Here is a 24,658-nt window from a genome sequence, read left to right on the forward strand (position 1 = left end):
TGAGTGTATATATCAAGTTGAAATGACGCTTGTCAGATAGCCTTACAGCTAATTAACTCACCATATTACAAAGGTGAGCAAGCCAGGGGTAAGGACCCCTAGTGGGCTTTTTAGACTACTCGATGCCTGATTGGCAGATGTGTGCAAGAAGTCTTACTCGTCCACACTGCATCATTAGACTTCCACAGCACCTCAGTGCAAAAGCTAAAGTAATTCAGGCATGAGGGAACTGTGTGTGTCTGTAATCTGGAGAAGACCGACACAAGATGGATAATGGAATGAAATCCCTGCAAGATATAGTCTGCTCACTGCTGCCTGACAAAAATCCAGCATTTGTCTTTAAAGACTGTGAGTGAACTTTATATAGAATTTGAAAATTAGTTCTATAAATCTATTCATCTGCCAATAAGAAAAACCTAAATTACTTTAGTAAGTCTACATGCTCATGGTATGCTTTATTTTGTCTGCTTGAAAAATTTATACATATCTACCATAGTATTAAATATTTAACAGAACTAGTAAATCAAAATAGATATGATTTTGAGCTAGCTCATAGAAAGATGTGACTATTGTATATTTTTTTCATCATATTCCTTTTGCTATTTTGTAAACAAACTGATTCTTGTGAAATGGGGCTGTATGTATATCAGCAACATTTCGTAGTGATTTGCTTTACCACCAAGATCTCATCAAAAATATTATGTCAATGGCTGATGCGGTGCGAGCAAGAAATAGCCTTTTTTGAACAGAATGTGCTCAGTTTCAAACAGAACTGAATACTATTGTGTTGTATAAAGGTAGTTGGTTCTGCTGTGTGGTCTGAAGTGAATGTGTTCAATCAACCGAGGTGGAGTTTCAAGCAATTTCTCATTTGAAATATAAAACATACAACTGCCAGAGGCAAACAAAGGAAAGTTATACTAATTCATTAGTTTTATAATGACAGTTTCTGCCTCCGTGGAATGTCATAGCTCTCTAGAATTTACAGAAGTAACTGTTATATAATTATATGAGCTATACTTTAGCTAGCACCAAGGGGTACTCCATAAATTAAGTTAGTGGTATTTGACCGTGACTAGTCCATATAGTGCGCACAATGAACTTCAAAGTATGGCAGCTACAATTTACTGAGTGCTGACAAAACTTTCCTAACTGTGTTTTCATTGTAAGTGGCAGCATGACTTGCAAATAATGCGTGCCTATTTAATAGGCAAAATTAATTGAGCATTTCAAAATAAGATTTTTGTGTTAAACTGTGCAGCTACCATTAATGTCACACAGATATTAGTTTGTGAATGATTTCAGGATATAAAACACAATTCGCCATTCTCCCCTTATCTTTAATAAATAAGTCAATGACGTTAAAGAAAAACAACAGAATGCAAGCAAATTCAGTCACAGAGAATGATAGAAAACAGGATGAAAGAGGTAAATAAGGATCATGAAGACTAGAACTTCTTCAAGGTTGACAGACCTGGACGAAAAGTGTCAGGAAATCAAACAGGACAAAAAATGAAATAAAATTGCAAACTCAAGATCCGATTAAAAACAAAGAATGTTAGAAGTACACAGTAGGTCAGTCAGTAATTATAAAGGGAAAGGGTAGGTTAGCAATTCAGGTATAAAACTCCTCAGAATTGAGTTTATTTTTATACCTGCACTGTATTTCCAGCTTTTTGTTTTTGTGTCTCAAGTTGCAATATTTGCATTTCTTCAGATTAAAAATGTTTATGCCTCATTTAGCTTTTACTGTCATATTTAATATCTGATGGAAATATTTCTTAACAACTTGCAGTAGAAAAAGGCTCAACCTTGAGCCTGTTGCATAGATTGTGATAATATTGTTTGGGTGGTACTTGATAAGATAAAAGATGACTGATTTCTGGTGTTGAAAATCCTGTCATGTTGATGCAATCCATTCCCAAGATGTATAAAGTTGTTTTGTAATCTCCAAGCATCTGTTCCAAAACAGCACAGAAGTTAAACACTGCAGCTGACTGCAGAGGGCTTTAACAGGATTTAATCAAAGACGTGATTTGTTTTTCGATTCTTCATTTTCCGCTCAGTCTCAATGTTATCTGCATAGAGTTACTGCCATCAGGAAAAGTAGCCTGAGCAATGGCCATTCTATTTGCTTTTCTAAATACCAAGAACCAATTTTCCTTTGTAATTAGTTTCACATGGTTATCTCAAAAGACAGAATTCATTGCAGTTATAACTTGGATTCCTTTTAAAACTTCCTATGATTAACCTCAGATTCTAAACTGAAATGAAAGTTATAAGCCTGGCCCATAGACTAAGATGTTGTTAGATTTTCATTTTGTATTTAACTTTGCTCATTATGTTGATATCCAGTAATGCTATCCTTCAAGACTGAAGTTTCCATTTTCAAATAAAATTATTAATTGAATATCTGGCATTGATATTGTAAAGACATTTCTATGAAGACAAGCATGGTGTTAGTTGAGATTTACAATCCTACTGTCATCCATAATACTTGGTCACTGATTGAATGGCAAGATAAGTAATGCAGGATGTTATTTAGATTGGATCTCCCAAAAGCTCTAAACCTAGCACATAGAGATTAACAAAGGGGTCTGTATGAGTGAATCCCATATTTTTGAAACACAAGCTAACTGTATTTTTAAAAATGACTACCATCCTTTTTTAACTATGTAACTAATATTCAATAATGATGAAGTCCATAGACTACCGGGGCACCAATTTTAACAATCACAGCACACTTAAGATTTAAAATACAGAGCCAGCAATGGGAAACATATGCTGTGTATGTATTTATGACTTTCCATTTATCAAGCTTAGAGCCTGATATATATAAATACTGCTTTCTCAGCTGCCAGTGTCCTGTCTTAGATCTGACTTCTGCATGTTCATTGATGTGGACTATGAGGCATTGTTTTGAATATTTGAACACCTTTTTTTCTCAGAAAATTTGAAACTGAATACAAGGGAGGCAGATTCTGAAGAAAACCATTGAAAATCAACTTACTAATTTCCTTTGAGGCAAGGCTTTGGAGATATTCTGTATATAAAAATCAAGTTATTTGCAAATGGCCAGCGAATAAATGGAAAGGCTTTAAAAAGGCTGCACAAATGTAGCAAACTAATTAATTTCTTTCCTATTCTTTTGGACATTTTGTACAGATTAATGAAAGGTATTCTTGTAATATTTGTCCTTTTTATTCTATCCTTTACTTTAATTCTTTTTTATTACTCTTGTCATTCTTCGTTTATTTTACCCAGAGATAGTGATTGAATTACCTGATTACAGGCCTGGAGATCAGGCCATAAGTCTTTAAGTTATAGGATACACAGTACAGAAACAGGCCATTCAGCCCGAACCATCTATGCTGCTATTAATGCTTCTCTTGAGCCTTCTCACATCTTTCCTCATTAAAATTCACCATTATAACCCACTATTCCCTTTTCCCTCATATATTTATCTAGTTTTCCCTTTACCTACTATTCAGTTCAGCCATTCCCTGTTGCAGCAAATTCCTCATTCTCGGGTTTCTTGGTAATCATTTTAAATTGATTGCCTCTAGTTGTGTTCTTCCCCACAGGAGAGGGTCATTTTCCAGCCTCGCCATGCCTGACACAGATCGATCCTGGAAAATAGCGTGCAGGCCTGAAAGCGGGTTTCGCCCCTGGCACCAAATAGTTTGCATTTATCCCAATTCCTTTCTACAGGTGCACACTAGATCATGCCCAGAAAGGGTGCGAGGCTGATTAGCATATTTAAAGTAGCATTTAAATATGCTTAGCCCGTTCAACGCCAGTTTCTACCAGCTCCGGGATCTTGTGAGCTTCTGGTGCGGCGCGATCCCAGCCAGAATCACTACTGGTCTCTACTAGCGGAGACTAGGTGTGATGGCCACACCTGGGGGGCTCAGAAGCCACTGAAGCCCCCAGGTGGTTGGAGACATGGCTGCCCATCTTGCAGTGCCCACCTTGCACTGTGGCAGTGCCCACCTGGCATCCTGGCAGTGTCAGTTTAGGCACTGGGTGCCAGGGGAAGTGCCAAGGGGGTGAGGCCTGCGTGGGGCCTGGGTGGGGCTGGGGCCTGAGCAGAGGATGTGACAGGGGGGCTATGATTGCGGGGGGGGGGGGGACCATGCGGAGTGGGGCTATGAAGGAGGGCTATGATGGGGGGGAGTCATAAGGGGTGGGGCATGAAAGTGGGGCATGAGAGGGGGGCATGTCAGAGGTCATGAAGGGAGACCCATTAGGAGAGCCTGAAGCCCCCAGGCCAGCAATCTGTGTTAGGAAGAGGATGGGCAAACATGCTGTGCCAATGAGGGCATGGAGGAGGGAGGGGGTCTCCCAGTGCACTGTGAGATTGGGGTGCCCGCCCATTGAACACAAGCCCAATTGCTTTGCAGCCAGGCTCACCAGTGTGTTTAGGCTCTGCTCCTCCCAGAATCGGTGCACAATTCACCAATCTTCCAAAAAGCTGAACAGACCAGCACAGATCGCTCCGGTTTTCTAATCATTATAACACTTAGTCATTTTTTTGGACAATCACGGCCATCCACGTGTATCCACGCTATCAAAATCTTTCATAATTTTCAATACCTGTCAACCCTCAGCCTTTTTTCAAGAGAAAACAGACCACATCCTTCCCTGTTATCTGTACCCACACATCTCTGGTACCATCCTTGCAAATCTTCTCTGCACTCTCCAGTGTCTGGTATAATATGGTGACCAGAACTGCACACACTGCTCCAAATATGGTCCAACCTAAGATTGATACATAAAGTCTCTACTTTCCAATTATGTGCCTCTAGAAATGAAACTTAGCTGCAAATTTCACTGGTGACATGGGAAATGAGTATGTTACAAACAGACAGGGAGGTTTCCTCACTTTCAATTGTAAAGAAAATGAGATAAGACTTGTCATGAATGTTGAAAATGTTTCTTGCCAGGGTGTTCTTAAGCCTAGGGAAACAATAAACAGTTTTTGGAGATCTTCCTTTGTTCCCGAAGCATACCAGCATTATTTTTAATTCATTCATGGAATATGAAAATCACAATAAGGTGATTTGTTGAATTTGTTGCCCAATCCCTAATTGTCCTTGATAAAGTGGTGATAAATCTTGAACCACTGCAGTCCATGTGGTGAAGGTACACCCTCCGTGCTGCTAAGGAAGGAATTCCAGGATTTTGATCCACTGACCATAACTAAATATAGTTCCAAATCAGGATGGTGTGTGATTCTGAGGGAAATTACAGGTGGAGGTGTTTTCATGCAGCTGCTGCCCTTATCATTCTAGGTGACCAAGGATGTGGATGTGGAAAGTGTTTTGAATGAGCCTTAGTGAGTATGCTGTAGTATATCTTGTAGATGGTACATGGGCTGCCAATGTGCGCTAGTGGTGGGGGAGTGAAGATGTAGGATGTAGGATGGGTGTTGACCAAGCAGTCTGTTTTGTTCTGACTAGTTTCTTGAGTGTTTTTGGAACTGTACTCATCTAGGTATTCCTGAATTGTAGATGGTGGACAGGCTTTGAGGAGTCAGGAGGTAAGTTACTCACTGCAAAATTCCCAGCCTCTTGAAGGCGCAGTATTTAGTTCACCAGTCCAGTTCAGTTTTTGAGCAAAAATGTTGATGGGGAAGATTCCACAGTAATAATGCCATTGAATGCCACTGGAGAGACATCCCAGGGTTGTAACAGGCACTAGATACATGCAAATCTTTCTATTTTTGAGATACTTTTCTCCCAATTAATTTTGTTTAATAAATGTCACATTTTATCCACATCTGAGACAGTGACCAGATGAACTGTTCAAAAGCCAATACCTTCCAGACTAGCAATGGGGAACACACCATAGAACTGCCTCTGACTCCAAATTACCTTCTCTCTGAGCACAAGAAAGCCTAACCTTTGCTGTAATGACTACGTTTGGTAACTCAGTGATGTAGAAATTGGACTCCATTGTATCTACATTATCTTACAGAAACACATAAGATTATGAAGAAAATAGATAAGATAGAAGCAGGGAAGTTGTTTTCACTGGCGGCTGAAACTAGAACTAGGGGGCATAGCCTCAAAATAAGGGGAAGCAGATTTAGGGCTGAGTTGAGGAGGAACTTCTTCACACCAAGGGTTGTGAATCTGTGGATTTCCCTGCCCAGTGAAGCAGTTGGGGCTACCTCATTGAATGTTTTTAAGGCAAGGATAGATAAATTTTTGAACAGTAAAGGAATTAAGGGTTATGGTGAGCGGGTGGGTAAGAGGAGCTGAGTCCACGAAAAGATCAGCCATGATCTTATTGAATGGCGGAGCAGGCCTACTCCTGCTCCTAGTTCTTATGTTCTTAAGTGTAAAATGAGCACAATGAAGGTCAATTTTGGGAGCCAATGTCCTGCAATTCAGTATCACCTGAAAGACATTTGAGCAAACATGTGAATGAGTGACCTATTTAGGTGTGCTTGTAGAATTTGGATTGGGTTGTGAGCCAGGTTGGCATTGCTCCGGTTTCTTCAATAGCAGATATATCCTATGTAGCCAATGCTGACAAGGAATCATTAAAAAAAAATCTAAAGCATTGCTTTAGAACCGAGAAGAGCTTATTTGTCTATTTAAAACTGTTGAGTTGCCTGTGGAGGTGGGACTGACCTGAGCGATAAATCCAGATAACATGATTGATATCAAAAGATGATGCTGGGTTGGCCTCAAGCCTCCTGGTTCAGTGTGTGCTGATCTTGTGCCACTGGTTATGTGCCCAAAATTGAGCCCAACCAATTTATACCTGACAATGTGGAGGAATCACAGGAATGAACCTTTATCCCCCAATCTCTGAAGAGCCAGCACATGAATTAATGGGTCATGTTCAAGTACCACTATGGTCATTATTTAAAAATGACTCTGGACCAGAGAGTGTAAATATTTTTCACTATATCCACCAGTCATATTAAGCAGTTTTTCAGGTTTGGAAAGCATGCGTAACACAAACCTCATTTTGCATTTCTCAGTCTTAAGATGTTACAGTCTAAATGATTCATATTCAATGTTGAAGAATAAATTTGTTCCTATTTAACTGGTCAACCAAGAAAAAAAAAGTCATTGAAAGGCAATAAGAAATACATTGGCTGAACTTTCCAAAGCATTTTAAGATGTCCTGTTTTTGTTTTCACACAGTGAACATAGTAGAAACATTGCAGGAGTTTTGGGAGAAGAAAAGAAAGCAAGGAGCTGTCTTTAAGAATGGAAGTCTTGTGGTGTACGAATCAGTGCCATCTCCTCTCGCTCCCTATGTCTGTTATGTGACTCTGCCAGGAGGCAGCTGCTTTGGCAGTTTCCAGGTAACATTCATTTACATTATATTTTGCATTACACATGAACATTGTATGTTACAGTTTAACAACAATATTTTTCTTCTACAAAATTTCCATCTTATTCTGTTCTTGAGTTTTTGCTCATTTCTGAAGTGCTGGCTGGATTCATCTGTAGAATGTAACAGCCACAGGCCATTCAGTTCATCAATTCAAAACATTTTACTATCATTCAACATTTTACTAACATCTGTGACATTTGATATGGTGGTTGAATACAGACAATGTAGGATGGGATTTTCCATTCTGGAGACTAAGTCTAATGGGGAGTGGGATTTCCCGTTGGGTGGCAGGGTGGGTTCCCGGGCCCGATTGCATGCTTGGAACCGCATTAATTATGTATAGGTGAGCCACTCTCCAAATCGCATGGCGATGGTGGGTGGGGTGAAGGGAACATTCATTTGGCCCTCCTGCCCTCACCTTATGGTTTGAAGGTCCTGTTGCCATATTTAAATGCCAGCCAAACACACATATTTACTTTCTGCAGCCCAGCTGTGTTGTCTGAATTTCCTCAGATGGCTTCAGAAAAAAGAAGCCATGAGCTCCAAGATTCAGCCAGGACTCCCCAGTGGCTCTACTCACAGATGTCCACAAATGCCATGAAATCCTCTTTCCCAGAGAAAGATCCAGGATGCCCACCAACCTCACCTCTCCAGCCTGGAAAGAGGTTGGAGTGGAGATCAGTACTGTTGGGAACCAAAAAAGAAACATTCTGCAGTACAGGAAAAGGATAAATGATCCAATTTGCTTCATCAGGGTAAGTCAACCTTCAGCTCACTCCAAACTCTCACTCTCGTAATGACATCAGGCGCTCCAAGGGTAATACTTCTCAGGGATATCACACACTAATGGCGGTGGAGACATTGGCACTGAATGTCTCAGGCACACATTGCCATCACCAGCATCTCTTCTTTTATCCTAAACAAATAGGCATCTTCAGCCCTTACTGGGGGTGGCTCAGCACAAACAGTAGGCATGCATGCTTCCCATTCTCTCCTCCATCGCTTCTCATCATGTTACATCCATTTGTTTCCATGTAGCCAAACTGGCCCACAACAGGAGGAAGAGGTCCCAGATTGGAAGAGGGACAGCGAACATATAGGATTGCACTTTGTTCGCAAAGGTGGCAAGCAAGTTGGCAAGGGAGGACAGGGATTGCTCCTGTGGTGAAGGCTGGATCGGCCTTACCCAACAAGCCAGTATGGATGAGACCTCCATGAGTTGATCACACCCTGACATTCACACTGAGTGACATGCAATGTTGCATTCAGCCTGGTCAATAACTAAATCTTTCTTACAGGCACCAGCAGGCTCAGACATGGGTCAAGCCAGGCCATCAGCCCCAGTCCCAAGTTCATTTCTAATCAGGGCTATTTGCTTAAGACTTGTCACTGTATTCACCTGCACCCTCCACCATCTCAGAGATACACACCCAAGTAGGACATGAATGTAGTTTAAGCTCAGATAACTTTCTGGGGAACACCTCACTGACATGTCTGCACTGCATTCTGACGCAGTGACATCCCAGATCTCTGGCACTTGGAGAACTGCTGGAGGAGGACTGCTGGAGGACAGCTATCTATTCAGTCCATGTCCAATGATGAGCCTCTGGAAACGGCCATCTCTAACCTGCTGGAGGTGCAATGACAGGCAGGAACTTCAGGCACAGTTGTGAGAAGCAATCAACAGACCAGAGCGAAGGATGAAGGAGTCTGTCCACATTCTGTCAGATGTTGTGGCTCCAACAAGCAAGCATCTCAAAGTCATCATGGGAAGGGTGGCAGTCACATTGGAGATGCTGGTCCAACAGGTTCTGCCAAATGTGCACTCGGACCTGCACTCCATCACTCTCGGCATGGGTGGGATCTTTCAGTGTGCAGGCAAGAGAGGATGGGGCACCTCAAAATTCCTCCAGGTGCCCCTTGTCCTCAAGGAGTCAGTCAGTGTCTTTCGACCACCCAAATGAAGGAGGACCATCAGCTGAACAACCTGGGACCATCTGCCCAGGAGACTCCGAGTGTCGTGCCGCTCCCAATCCCCACTGCCTGTAACCCCATCAGCTCTGACTACACAGGCCTAGGAGGGTGCACCTGTCCTGCTATCAGAGACACAAAGCAGGCCAAGCCCGCTCAGGCCTCATTCCTTCAGAGGACACCGCCAGGTTAATCTCAGACAACAGAGCATAGCAGTCAGCAACCTGCCTCCACCTCTACTGCGGATGTCAGGAATGCACCTAGACGCAGCAGCAGGGTAAGAAAAAAAAAGAAATACTAAAAACGCAATGGTGGCAAGGTGCTGACTCACCGTATATATCAGCCGCCTTTATATGTACATTTTGAGTTCATGATAATAGTCTCATCATCTGAATGCCTTTTGTATATGAACTCTGTGCCCTGTTATTTGCGTGGGTGACCCAAGCTCCCACTCTGTGATTGCCTCCCTTTGTGAACCTCAGTTTCATGAGGAAAACTCATTCTCCCCTTCCAATTGTGAGGGAGATGCCATATCCTGAAAGTGACTGCACATTACGACTTGATCCTTAAAGCCTTGCAGCTCACCATAGAATTGTGTGTTCTCACGTGTAATGTAATGCTGCTTCATCAACTCTGGGTTGTGTGCATCGTGACCATGAAAACATATCAACTGGAGACACTATGGTTGCTACAACCACATGCAAATCTCTCTGACGGCTGAAAGCATCTCCTTTAGGTGGCAATGACTGACAATGTGCAGTTGATGCAGGAGGTGCACTGCTGTGCTGCCTTTCACCTCCCAGACAAACTATATACCGCTTTGGGTGTTGACCTTCCCCAAGATGAGAGCTTCATGATCCTTGAGGGTCACTGGTCCAAGGCCAATGTCACTACTTGTAAAGCCCTTTCCAATCACATGCATGATCCTAAGGGCACAGTAAGAAGTCTCACAACAGCAGGTTAAAGTCCAACAGGTTTATTTGGAATCACGAGCTTTCAGAGCACTGCTCCTTCCTCAGGTGAGTGGGTGTGCCCACCCCATCTCTACATCATGGCTACCACCGACACCGCAAACCACCGGCTCAAAGTGGAGAGGATCTCCAAGCATATCGACATAGACATCTGTGCCCACCCCAGTCCAACGTCAACATCTCCACATCATGGTCCTAAGGGAGAGGAGAAATGTGCTTGGCTCCCCTTGCCCAGACCTTACTCCTGCTGGAACTCTGTGGCTATCAGTGTGTTGTGGGCATTTTATCCGCATTGTGCCACTGCAATGGTATCCTCACAAGGAAGTTGCCCATCACACCCTCTTCAGGTTCTCTTCCAGGTCCTCTTCACCTGAGGAAATCTCTGCCTCCTCCATGGCTCTCTGTGGCAAGAGCACGCGGTTGTCCACCAGGTTGTGCAGGATGTAACAGATCACGATGATCCCTCTCTGGACAGTACTGCAGAGCTCCACCTGAATAGTCCAAGCATCAGAAGTTAATTGCATCTTCGTGATGCCAGTGGTTTGCTCAAAGGTGGAACTTGTCACTGAATGCTCTGTGTTGTATATCTCCTCTGAGGCACTTTGAGAACAAGGCTTGCATGTCATGAGTCGTCATCTCAGTGAAATAAAAGCAAAATACTGCAAATATTGGAAATCAAAACATAAAATACTAGATAAACTCTGCAGGTCTAGCAACGCGAGTGGAGAGAAACAGAGTTAACGTTTCAGGTCTAAATGACCCTTCTACAGGACTGAAGAAAGGTATAAATGTAAAGAATTATATTGTTGGAAAGGGGGTGAGAAGGTGGGGCAGAATAAAAGACCAGGGATGGTCAGGGAAAAGGAGAGATTCACAAATTTATCATGGACATGAAACAAAGGGGAATATTAACGGTGCCATTCGGGGATGAAGTGTGCTAAAGGTGGCAAAAGATGAGATAGCAGAATGTGTTAATGGAAGCAACTGAACAGCAAGTGGGGAAGGGTGGGGTTGTGTTGGGGCAATCCAGGGAGCTGAAAAATAATGAACAGCAAACTACAAAGTGGGGGTGGGGGGGTGGGGGGGTGGGGGGGGGGGGGGGGGCAGGGGGCGCTAGTTTTGATGGAAGGGGAGTTTATTGTCTAAAGCTGTTGAACTCAATGTTGAGTCCAGAAGGCTGTAATGGGCCGAATCAGAAGATGAGGGGTTATTATTCCAGTTTGTTTTGGGCATTGCTGAAGCATTGCAGCAGGCCTGGGGCAGACATGTGGGCATCTAAACTCCCCCCCCCCCCCCGCCCCCCCACCCCCTCCAGCTTTCTCTTGCTCACTCTTTAATGACAGTTTTTTAAAAATTCATGTACTGGATATGGGCGTCGCTGGATAGGACAACATTTATTGACCATCCCCATTTGACCTTCAGAAGGTGGTGATGAGCTGCCTTCTTGAACCGCTGCAGTTTCTGCAGCTAAAGTACATCCATAGTGGTGTTAGGGAGGGAATTCCAGGATTTCACCCAGCAACAGTGAAGGAACGGCAATATATTTCCAAGTCAGGATGGTGAGTGACTTGGAGGGGAATCGCCAGATAGTGATGTTCCCATTGTCTGCAGCTCTTGTCCTTCTAGAGTAGTAGTCATCGGTTTAAACGGTGCTGCCTAAAGAACCGTGGTGAGTTCCTGCAGTGCATCTTGTGGATGGTACACACAGCTGCCACTGTGCATCAGTGTGGAGAGATTGAATGTTCGTGGAAGGAGTAGCAGTGAAGTGAGCTGCTTTGTCCTGGATGGTGTCGATTTTGTTGATTGCTAGAGTCATAGAGGTTTACAGCATGGAAACAGGCCCTTTGGCCCAACTTGTCCATGCCTCCCTTTTTTTTAAACCCGAAGCTAGTCCCAATTGCCCGCATTTGGCCCATATCCCTCTATACCCATCTTACTTATGTAACTGTCTATAGAGTGTTGTTGGAGCTGCACTCATTCCAGGTAGGTGGAGAGTATTTCATTACACTCCTCACTTGTGGTTGGTTGTCAGGCTTTGGGGAGTCAGGAAGTTGCTGCAGGTTTCCTGGCATTTGGTCTGCTCTGGTGGCCACAGTATTTTGATTTGATTTATTATTATCACATGTATTAGTATACAGTGAAAGTATTGCTTCTTGTACCCTATACAGACAAAGCATACTGTATGTAGAGAAGGAAAGGAGAGGCTACAGGATGTAGTGTTACAGTCATAGCTAGGGTGTAGAGAAAGATCAACTTAATATGAGGTAGACCCATTCAAAAGTCTGATGGCAGCAGGGAAGAAGCTGTTCTTGAGTTTTGACAAAGGGTCATCTGGACTTGAAACGTCAGCTCTTTTCTCTCCTTACAGATGCTGCCAGACCTGCTGAGATTTTCCAGCATCTTCTCTTTTGGTTTCAGGTTCCAGCATCCGCAGTAATTTGCTTTTATCCACTGTTCTTGAGTTGGTTGGTGCATGACCTCAGACGTTTGTATCTTTTTCCTGATGGAAGAAGCTGGAAGAGAGTATGTCTGGGTGCATGGGGTTCCTTGATTATGCTGGCTGCTTTTCCGAGGCAGCAGAAAGTGTCAACAGAGTCAATGGATGATGGTAGGCTGGTTTGCGTGATGGACTGGGCTTCGTTCATGACTCTTTGTAATTTCTTGCAGTCTTGGACAGAGCAGGAGCTGTGATACAACCAGAAAGAATGCATTATATGGTGCATCTGTAAAGGTTGGTGAGAGCCATAATGGACATGCCAAATTTCCTTAGCCTCCTGAGAAAGTAGAGGCCTTGGTGGGCTTTCTTAACTATAGCGTCAGCATGGAGGGACCAGGATAGGTTGTTGGTGATCCGGACACCTAGAAACTTGAAGCTCTCGACCATTTACACTTCGTCCCCGTTGATGTAGACAGGGCATTCCTGAAGTCGATAACTATCTCCTTCATTTTGTTGACATTGAGGGAGAGATTATTGTTGTCGCACCAGGTCACCAGATTTTCTCTCTCTTTCCTGTACTCTGTCTCATCATTTATATGGCTAATCCAGTTCACTTTCTGGTCAATGGTAACCCTCAGGATGCTGATAATGGGGGGATTCAGCGATGATAATGCAATTGAATGTCAAGGGGCAATGGTTGGATCCTCTTGTGGAAGTAGCCATTGCCTGGCATTTGTGTGGCATGAATGTTACTTGCCACTTTCCAGCTCAGGCCTGGATATTGTCCAGGTCTTGCTGCATGTGGACATCCTTGCAAAGGACTGCTTTGCGTGAATTATTAATGGAATATGGAAATAGAATTCTCCTATTCTGATGGGGTAAATGTATTAGAGGTCAAAAACTAATCAACATTTTCTTAAAGGTGAGTAGGACCTGCATACTCCAGCATTTTGCATTTGGTGATCGATTACCTTTGAGTAGAATTCTTTTGGGAACTTTGAAAGGCCCTACCCTCATCAATCATCTTCGTCACTCCCTTGAAAAACCCGATCAAGTTAGTGAGACATGACCTCCCCTTCACAAAACCATGTTGCTTCTCGCTAATACGACAACTTATTTCCAAGTGGAAGTAAATCCTGTCTTGAAGAATCCTCTCCAATAATTTCCCTACCACTGATGTAAGGCTCACCGACCTATAATTACCTAGATTATTCTGTGTGAGAACCCCTCTGGCTACGTCGAGGGCATCCTGAAACGCATCGTACAAAGAACCCCCAGCTTTTGTTACGACACAACTGACTTCTTACAGAAACTCAGCACCCATGGAGCAGTTGAACCAGGAACACTCCTCGTTACAATGGATGTCTCGGCACTCTACACCAGCATCCCCCACAATGACGGCATTGCTGCAACTGCCTCAGTACTCAACGCTGACAACTGCCAATCTCCAGACGCAATTCTACAATTCATTCGCTTCATCCTGGACCACAATGTCTTCACCTTCAACAACCAGTTTTTCATTCAAACACATGGAACAGCCATGGGGACCAAATTCACACCTCAATATGCCAACATCTTCGTGCACAGGTTCGAACGAGACTTCTTCACCGCACAGGACCTTCAACCGATGCTATACACTCGATACATTGATGACTCACGGCGAACAATCACTGAAACAACTACATGATGACATCAACAAGTTCCATCCCACCATCAGACTCACCATGGACTACTCTCCAGAATCGGTTGCATTCTTGGACATATGCATCTCCATTAAGGACGGTCACCTCAGCAGTTCACTGTACCGCAAGCCCACAGATAACCTCACGATGCTCCACTTCTCCAGCTTCCACCCATAACACGTTAAAGAAGCCATCCCCTACGGACAAACCCTCAGTATACACAGGATCTGCTCAGAAGAGGAGGATTGCAACAGACACCTACAGATGCTAAAAGACGCTCTCATAAGAACAGGATATGGCGCTCGACTCATCGATCGACAGTTCCGACGTGCCACAGTGAAAAACTGCACAGACCTCCTCAGAAGACAAACACGGGACACGGCAGACAGAGTACATTTCATCGTCCAGTACTTCCCCGGAGCGGAGAATCTGCAACATCTCTAGAGCCTTCAACATGTCATCGATGAAGATGAACATCTTGCCAAGGCCATCCCCACACCCCCACTACTTGCCTTCAAACAACCGCACAACCTCAAACAGACCATTGTATGTTGCAAACTACCCAGCCTTCAGGAGAACACTGACCACGACACCACACAACCCTGCCACAGCAGTCTCTGCAAGATGTGCCGGATCATTGACATGGATGCCATCATCTCACGTGAGAACACCATCCATCAGGTACACAGTACATACTCTTGCAACTCGGCCAACGTTGTCCTTCTGATACGCTGCAGGAAAGGATGTCCCGAGGCATGGTACATTGGGGAGACCATGCAGACACTATGACAACGAATGAATGGACACCGCTCGACCATCACCAGGCAGGAGTGTTCCCTTCCTGTTGGGGAACACTTCAGCAGTCGAGGGCATTCAGCTTCTGATCTTCGGGTAAGCGTTCTCCAAGGCGGCCTTCACGACACATGACAATGCAGAATCGCTGAGCAGAAACTGATAGCCAAGTTCCGCACACATGAGGACAGCCTCAACTGGGATCTTGGGTTCATGTCACACTATCTATAATCCCCCACGACTTGCCTGGGCTTGGAAAATCTCACTAAGCGTCCTGGCTGGAGGCAATTCAAACCTCTTTAACCTGTGCTTAACCCTCTCTCCACTCACATTGTCTGCACCTGTAAAGACTTGATTACCTGTTAAGACTCGCATTCCAACCATTATCTTGTAATTGAGTTTGAGTCTATATATGCCCTGTTTGTGGACTGAACTCTTCACTCACCTGATGAAGGGGCAATGCTCTGAAAGCTCGTGCTACCAAATAAACCTGTTGGGCTTTAACCTGGTGTTGTGAGACTACTTACTTTGCTTACCCCAGTCCAATGCCAGCAACTCCAATCATGGATTATTCTTGCTACCCTTCTTAAACAAAGGAACAACATTGGCTGTTCTCCAATCCTCTGGGATCTCCCCTGTAGTCAGTGAGGATACAAAGATTTCTCTCAAGGCCCCAGCAGTTTCCTCCCTTGCCTCTCTCAGTATTTTGGGGTATATCCCAAAAGGCCCATTAAGGTAGACAAGGCCCTGGGGACTTGTCTACCTTAATGTTTCTCAAGAACCCCAATACCTCCTCCTTTTTGATCTCAACATGACTCAAACTATCTACACACCCTTTCCCAGATTCATCATCCATCAAGTCCTTCTTTTTGGTGATGACTGACGCAAGGTATTCATTTAATACTTCGTCCATTTCCTCTGGCTCCATGCATAGATACCCTCCCCTGTCCTTGAGTGGGCCAATCCTTTCCCTGGCTACCCTCTTGCTCTTTATATATGTATTAAAAGCCTTGCGATTTTCCTTAATCCTGCTGGCCAATGATTTTTCATGACCCCTTTTAGCCCTCCAACTCCTTGCTTAAGTATGGCAAGTTTTGGGAACCTTGGATAATGAGAGATAATGATACAACTAGAAAGAATGCTTTCCATGGTGCATCTGTAAAGGTTGGTGAGAGTCGTAGCTGACATGCCAAATTTCCTTCGTCTTCTGAGAAAATAGAGGCATTGATGGGTTTTCTTAACTATAGTGTCGGCATGGGGGGACCAGGACAGGTTGTTGTTGATCTGGACACCTAGAAACCTGAAGCTCTCGACCATTTCCACTTCATCCCCATTGGTGTAGACGGGGGCATGTCCTCCATTACGCTTCCTGAAGTCGATGACTATCTCTTTTGTTTTGTTGACATTGAGGGAGAGATTATTGTCGTCGCACCAGTTCACCAGATTCTCTATCTCTTTCTGCTTATAATTACACAAATAAAAATATAGTAAGGTCAGTGTGGAGGCAGTGAAATGGTAATTTTGTCTTTGTTAAGTAGAAGTTAAAGTAGTTATACTTTGTTGTATCTTGGCACATGCCATTTAATGCAGAAATCCCAAATGTGTAATAGGACATATGTACTGATAATTTAAAGGCTGATGTTGGGTTGGTTTTAGGAAGGATGTAAGTAACTCCTACAAGTATTGGAATATTCTATTTCTTTAGTGTCATGAACATTCTCCCAGCACTGGAGTTGCTCTCTCAATGCAGAGGACGCTGGGCCTCCAGTACAGACTGTTAATTTACTGTTACCAGGTTACAAGGACTCACCTGTCACTTCCCTTGTATCCCAGCAGACAACAGCTTTATTTATTTTCCTACTGATGACAGAATTCCCATACATAGGGAAGCATTGCTCCACAGAGTTGTATTATCTTCCATGTTATACAAATGTTCCTTTCTCCATACAGGTTATAACTCACTCATCACTGTAACAGTTGAATTATTTCTTCAGTTGACTTATGAAGAAAATATTCTTACATCGCTCTCATAGGTTATTCTCCACAGTCACAATAATTCATATTATTTCATTTCAAAGCCAACATTTTCCAGGTGGTCCTTACTGTGGTAATCTGAATTGGTCATTTTAAAAAACAATAAAATTGAACATCCGCAGGGCCTCTCTGTCTTGCCATTGACCACACACTTCATTTCAACTCAGGATCTGATCAATGTTTCACTTTAAATTCTCCCCTTCCAAAACAGAACCTCCCCTTCCCAACTCTGCTCACCCCCCTTCCAACTCCGCTCACCTCCCTTCCCAACTCCGCTCACCCTCCTTCCCAACTCCGCTCACCCCCCTTCCCAACTCCGCTCACCCCCCTTCCCAACTCCACTCACCCTCCTTCCCAATCTGCTTACTCCCTTCCCAGCACAGCTCACTCTCTTCCCAACGCAGCTCACCCTCTTCCCAACGCGGCCCACCCCATTCCCAGCTCTGCTCGCCCCCCTTCCCAACACAGCTCACCCCCTTCCCAACTCTGCTCAGTCCCCTCCCAACACAGCTCACCCCCCTTCCTAACTCTGCTCACCCCTCTTCCCAACTCTGCTCACCCCTCTTCCCAACTCTGCTCACCCCTCTTCCCAACTCTGCTCACCCCCTTCCCAACTCTGCTCACCCCCTTCCCAACTCTGCTCACCCCCTTCCCAACTCTGCTCACCCCCTTCCCAACTCTGCTCACCCCCTTCCCAACTCTGCTCACCCCCTTCCCAACTCTGCTCACCCCCTTCCCAACTCTGCTCACCCCCTTCCCAACTCTGCTCACCCCCTTCCCAACTCTGCTCACCCCCTTCCCAACTCTGCTCACCCCCTTCCCAACTCTGCTCACCCCCTTCCCAACTCTGCTCACCCCCTTCCCAACTCTGCTCACCCCCTTCCCAACTCTGCTCACCCCCTTCCCAACTCTGCTCACCCCCTTCCCAACTCTGCTCACCCCCTTCCCAACTCTGCTCACCCCCTTCCCAACTCTGCTCACCCCCTTCCCAACTCTGCTCACCCCCTTTCCAACTCTGCTCACCCCCTTTCCAACTCTGCTCACCCCCTTCCCAACTCTGCTCACCCCTTCCCAACTCTGCTCACCCCTTCCCAACTCTGCTCACCTTCCCAACACAGCTCACCCCCCTTCCCAACTCTGTTCCACCCCCTTCCCAACTCTGTTCAACCCCCTTCCCAACTCTGTTCAACCCCCTTCCCAACTCTGTTCACCCACCTTCCCAACTCTGTTCACCCACCTTCCCAACTCTGTTCACTCCCCTTCCCAACTCTGTTCACCCCCCTTCCCAACTCTGTTCACCCTCCTTCCCAACTCTGTTCACCCACCTTCCCAACTCTGTTCACTCCCCTTCCCAACTCTGTTCACCCCCCTTCCCAACTCTGTTCACCCCCCTTCCCAACTCTGTTCACTCTCCTTCCCAACTCTGTTCACCCCCCCTTCCCAACAAAGTTCACTCCCTTCCCAACATAGCTCACCCCACTTATCAGAGCTGTAGTGAATTGTGAAGGTCTTTTGTCTAAATTCTGTACACACATACCTCACTGTGTTTTTACATATTTATTAACTTCCTGGACATGGGAAGAGTGGGAGACCATTCCTAATCTGTGAAACACTGGTGGTGAGATGCTGGTTGTGACATTGGATGGACTGAAGGTGGGTGGAATGTCTCTTACATGGGATTCTCTGGCAGTATTGGAGAAAGAGAATGCAGATTGCTGGTTGCAAAAGGACTGTGAAGGAGATCTTGATGTTGGGAAGAGTGTGAGCAGTGTGCAAGGTGCTAGAGATGAAAGAGTGACATATCAACAGTAGGAACTGTGGATGTTAAGGACAGGTGGACTGAAACAGCAAGAAGCTGGCGGAGGAGGAAGTAACAATCGGCTAAGAAGAGTTAATTCCTTTCACATACTAAGTGTAGAAAAGGGTCCCCCAGCAGTAATCGGAGGGATCCTGAATATTTAAAGTACAGCTGAGCTTTGAAACCTTTAATTAGAATTCTGCTCCCTGTTGTTGCTATAGCCATTACTACATCATGCCTGGACAACAAGACCATCATTTAACTCTATAAGACCTCCTGCCATTTGGATAAATTTACTGTATACCTGCCAAGTTCAATATATCTTTTCAGAGGTTCATTGATTGCTGTATCCAGGTGAGGTCTGAATTTACAAGTTAATCAAAACACAAAGAGTGATGGAAGATTTTCAATAGATAATTGTCCCTGGATGAAGAGGGGGAGAGCTGAAAGAGAAAATTAAAGGATGATCACATTGCAATGCCAATAATCATAGAATCATACAGTGCAGAAGAGGCCCTTTGGCCCATCAGATTGCACCAACATGCGAGAAACACTTGAACTCCCACCTAATCCCATTTACTAGCACTTCGCCCATAGCCTTGAATGTTATGATGTGCCAAGTGTTCATCCAGGTACTTCTTAAAGGATGTGAGGCAACCCACCTCCACCACCCTCCCACACAGCACATTCCAGACCATCACCACCCTCTGGGTAAAAAGGTTTTTCCTCACATCCCCCTAAACCTTCTGCCCCTCACTTGAACCTATGTCCCCTCATGACTGACCCTTCAACTAAGCTGCTCCTTATCCACTCTTTCCATGTCCTTCATAATCTTGTGCACCTCGATCAGGTCGCCCCTCAGTCTTCTCTGCTCCAACGAAAACAACCCAAGCCTACCCAACTTCTCTTCATAACTTAAATGCTCCATCTCAGGTAACATCCTGGTGAATCTCCTCTGCAACCCCTCCAGTGCAATCACATCTGTCCTAGAATGTGGCCTCATTACTATATCCTATCACACTGGAAAAGAAGTTCAGAGGTGAAATAGAGCAAAATGTAACCTCTGAAGCAAATGCTGTTTCTATATTACTCTTTTGCCATTGACAGAAGAATAAACACATTTGTTTATGGATATAAGTTAAGATATTCTAGGTCAGAACTTCTCACGTAAGCATCAACACTTTTACTATGAAGTGATCAATTTTACAGGCAGCCTGGTTTAACATGTTAGAGACGTTTATCAAAACAGCTGTACTAAATATTAACTGATGGGGAAACCTATTGAAATATTTGTGCTGCCGTACATATTGCATTTGCTATTGTGTGAACTTGCATTATCTTAATCAAAATCGTCACTATGGATTTAAGTTTAAATTTCTAACTCTTTTCAGGAGTTAAAGCTGCCTGAAAAGTCTTGAAAGGATGAGAATAATTCTTTTAAAAGTGCCCATAATTGCAAATCCCCATTACATTAGCAGTAATAATGAACTCTAGGCAGGATTTAATCCCTTCTCCCCTGCTCTCATTGTCTGCTTTAGTATTCAGTTTTGTCTCTGCCAAAATAAACGCTGGTATGACAACTCTCTCTGTGCTCTCACCCATAATTGCCTAAATGCTGAATGGCTAGCAGGGAAAAAGAATCTCAAAGCTAGACCAACTTAATCCGTGTTTTATGAACACTCTAGCTTTGTTTTGACCTTTGATAAATGAAATGCGATATTATAACTCAGATGTGATGATGGAGTTTGCATCAATAATTTGGGTGGGTTTCAGTTTGAGATTAAACTCTGGAATAATCTGCCAGTGTTCCTAAAGGCATATTAACTTTAAACAGATGATAGTTAGAGGCTATCAAAGGTAGCAGCAGAAATGTTAGCTCGCTGCAATTTTTACAATGAGTCACTTTTTCACTTTCATAATCGGGGATATTTGGACATATGTAAACAAATATTACAATGGGTATCTCATTTAATGCACAGCAATGCCTTTGACAGCCCAGTATTCGTGAGAATATGGTAGATGAAACAACCTTACTGCCTATTGTGAATGCAAGACTCACCCGATGAAGGAGCAGCACTCCGAAAGCTTGTGATATCAAATAAACCTGTTGGACTTTAACCTGGTGTTGCGAGATTTCTTACTGTGCCTTTTGTGAATGCAAGACTCACCTGAAAAGTTGAGAAATGGGTTTCTGCAGGAATTCTCTTTCTTTTGCAATATAACTTTGACAAACAAACAAAGGAAAGCTCAGAAAAAAAAACATCTTTTATGGATTTTTTCTGGGGTTTTGTGGCCCTTCGTTGAAATTAAGATGGAGCAATTGGGAGAACTGTCCCCCTCCCCTGCAGAAATTCACTCCCATAATTTTCATTGATGTCTCTACTCATAGTGCTGCCACTATGGTTTCTGCTGGAGGTTTGTGATTGAATCCGCTTACTAGCTAGAATAGCATCAACTGCTTTGGAAACTAGAGCAACATAAGCACGGCAGTGAGCTATCACCTTAGTTTTGGTCTAATCAGCGCCACACTGTATATTCGATCGTCCAGATGCAATTGCAGGACATTTCTTTAAACAATTCTTCAATATAAGGAAGCAATAAAACAAAAGTGAAGTTGAGTAAGCAGCAGAATCCTAAGATGTCCAGGTCATGTTTCATATCCTTGAACCTAATGCTTTTGACATATGCAAATCTCTTATAGCAACACCTTCTTAAATATTAATCACACAAAATGTTTATGGAAGTAGAATCTGACTTAACAAAAGGCAGCCCAAACCAAAATTGTCCCCTTTATCACTTACATTACCCTCAGCCTGGTGCTGAGAGCTTGAAGTGAGTTTTGAAGACTGCACCTAAGGTTCTCTCTCTCGCCCCTCCACTTCACAGCCTTCCCAAACATACATTACCCTCACTTTATGTTACACTAAAGCTAGATTCGTATGCAAAAGAGCTGACCTCCTCTAATCCTGCCACATGTAAATAAAGGCAAAATACTGTGGATGCTGGAATCTGAAATAAAAACAGAAAATGCTAGAAAAACAGTTCTGAAAGCATCTGTCAAGAGAAAATAGAGCCATTGTTTCGAGTCAGTATGACCCTCATCCTGACTCAAAATGTCGGCTCTATTCTCTCTCCACAGATGCTGTCAGACCTGCTGAGATTTTCCAGCATTTTCTGTTTTTGTTCCACCACATTAAAAATGGGAAGTGAACAGTTTTGAGGTGGTTTGGGTTCAAGATTAAGGTTTCTTTTCATTTTAACATCCCCCTCAATCCAAACATGTTTCAGGGAATTAAAATGATGTCCTGTGCATTTCGGTAAGCCTTCTTCAATATGATTCGTAGAAGAAACATGGCTCTGAATTTTACATTTCCCTTTCATGTGCATGTAAAAGATGACAGGTGCCCAGCCCACCACCTTACCACCCATCCTGAATTGCGCCCCATAACATGGTAGGTGACGGGCACCAAAATTGGTAACCTGTCTGCCATATACAAGTAAATAAAGTAAAAATAAAATCACCATAGTCCCAGATGATCGTAGGCTACTATCGCCTTTGAGGGGGGAGAGCTGGCTGGTGGTGATTTAACCTGAGGATCACCATCCTTCAGGCGAGGGGCAAGGTTGTGAAGGCATGAATAACCTCAGCCCATATGGGAATTGAACCCACTCTGTTGGCATCATTCTACCTCATAAACCAGCTGTGCAGCCAATTGAGCTAACCAACAAGTAAATAATAAAAGGTCGATTACGCTTGTTAGCAAGTCTATTGACCAGGATAATACTCTGCCCACACCATAATACAGAGTGGTAGGCAAGTGGAAGTGGGATTGCCTTAGTCCCACTGAGGGGCAAAATACCTATTCTTACATTGTTTAGCCCACCTCGAGCATTTTATGTCTGCAGGGCAGACTTCTTTCCACCATTTTTCCGCATTTTTCTGCCAGCCAACTTTCCTTCTGGGAAGATTTGCTTTTGGACCATATCACTGTCAACATTTGGAATGATTGTGTTGATAGTGTTGTTTTGTGATGGGAAAATGTAAGCTTTAAAAAGCATTCTAGATAGTGAGCTAAAATTACCCAAACAGCCTCCATCATTTGTATTTATCTTGCGATCTTGTGTATTTATCTTATTGTCGAGCAGGAACATCATGAAATAAATTACTGTTAAGCATCTTTGCATTGCCAAATCACATTGGATTATGGTAAAAATGACATGTGTCTTTTCTCCCTAGAAATGAAGACTCTCTTTTAAGAAAATGAGGACCTCTACAGTTTGTGAAACATTGGTTTCACTGATTGTGCTTTTCCTGGTTTTATTCTACAAAGCCCTACTGGCAGAACAGCTGGCCAAACAACATGCTTTGAGCCACAAATCATTATTTGGCACTAATGCTTCCTCTTTATTCTATTGTTCTTTGTTCAATATACCTGACTTGGCATTCCTGCTTTTTGTCATACACAATCAAACTTCAAAAACTACAACATTCAGATCGCACATATTCCAAAATGTGCTCAATTCTGCTGTGATTTGCTTTCAGAAGCTCCATTGCAGAGGTGAGCAAGGTATTTTCTCAAAAAATATACATCCTCTTAATTTACTATTGCTCCCCTAAAACTGTAAATAGTGCTAAATCTGCATGTTGAGGCGATGACTTTCTTTTAAACCAATCACTGGTGCAGAACCAACATGCAAAGTGCAGCTAAAAGTAAATTGGCCAGTAACATTACCACAATGCCACCATCTCCCCAATGATTTTATATTTGATCCTTTTATCACCCAGATTACCATAAGTAAACCCTTTTATAGATATTTCTGACTGACTACTGTACAACTCTTTTGTTTGGCTGTATGAACTGTAGGCAGTGGACTTAACTGAAATGGAAAATGCATCTACTGATTTTTCATTTGCTTTTGAGCATCAAAATTATCTGATTTACTTTCATCTGAATTCTGAATGATTCAATGTACATCATGTGTAAGGCTCCAACATTTACAAACAAAATCAGTGCAGTAAGTTTCCAAACTCAAGTGACTTAAAACTTACTTGACTTACATCCAATGAAAAGCTACAGTTATTGTCAGGGAAATTACAGCAAATAATTTCCACAGAAATCCTCAGTAAGGACAATGATGTCGGCCATCCCTCTCCCCGGTCTGCCTGTGTGTGGCAGCTTAGCCTACATGAAGACAAAAGAAAGGAATGTGATGAGAAAGGGTGGAGCAGAGGTTGGGTAGGATGCATGTCCCCTGTGTGTGGTGAATCTTCCCCACAGGATGGAATGTGAGCAACGTGAGAGATAGGATGGTGGTAATGTGAAAGTCTCCATGAGAGAATGAGTGTTGATATATGCCCACCACTAATAGATGTGTGAGATCCCTGAATAAAGTAGCCATTTGAGTACATGATGCCTTGATGAGATATTGATATTCAAGGGAGTTGAAGGATGATTTACCCTGGTGGAACAGATGAGATCATTCATCCTCTTCCTGCACTGGATGGCGTTTTGGGCTGACTTGCTCCGCGATGGCCTTCCATGCCGGAGATGTGAGGTTGGTGTGATTCCAAGAGCCATCCCTGGGATATAGGACATGCCTGTGTGGCCGCGTT

General features: G+C 43.6%; 1 protein-coding gene across 1 annotated transcript in view; it reads left to right on the forward strand.

Moving 5' to 3' along the window:
• The first annotated feature begins 266 nt into the window (after positions 1–266).
• LOC144494674 (protein limb expression 1 homolog) overlaps positions 267–24,658 on the forward strand; it is a 36,532-nt gene continuing 12,140 nt past the window's right edge. The window contains exons 1-2 of the mRNA XM_078213876.1: positions 267–348; positions 7,164–7,327. Coding sequence (XP_078070002.1) covers positions 267–348; positions 7,164–7,327 — 246 coding nt within the window. The remainder of the gene's footprint in view (positions 349–7,163; positions 7,328–24,658) is intronic.

This window comes from Mustelus asterias, chromosome 6 (genome assembly GCF_964213995.1).
Source record: "Mustelus asterias chromosome 6, sMusAst1.hap1.1, whole genome shotgun sequence".
NCBI classification, from domain to species: Eukaryota; Metazoa; Chordata; class Chondrichthyes; order Carcharhiniformes; family Triakidae; genus Mustelus; species Mustelus asterias.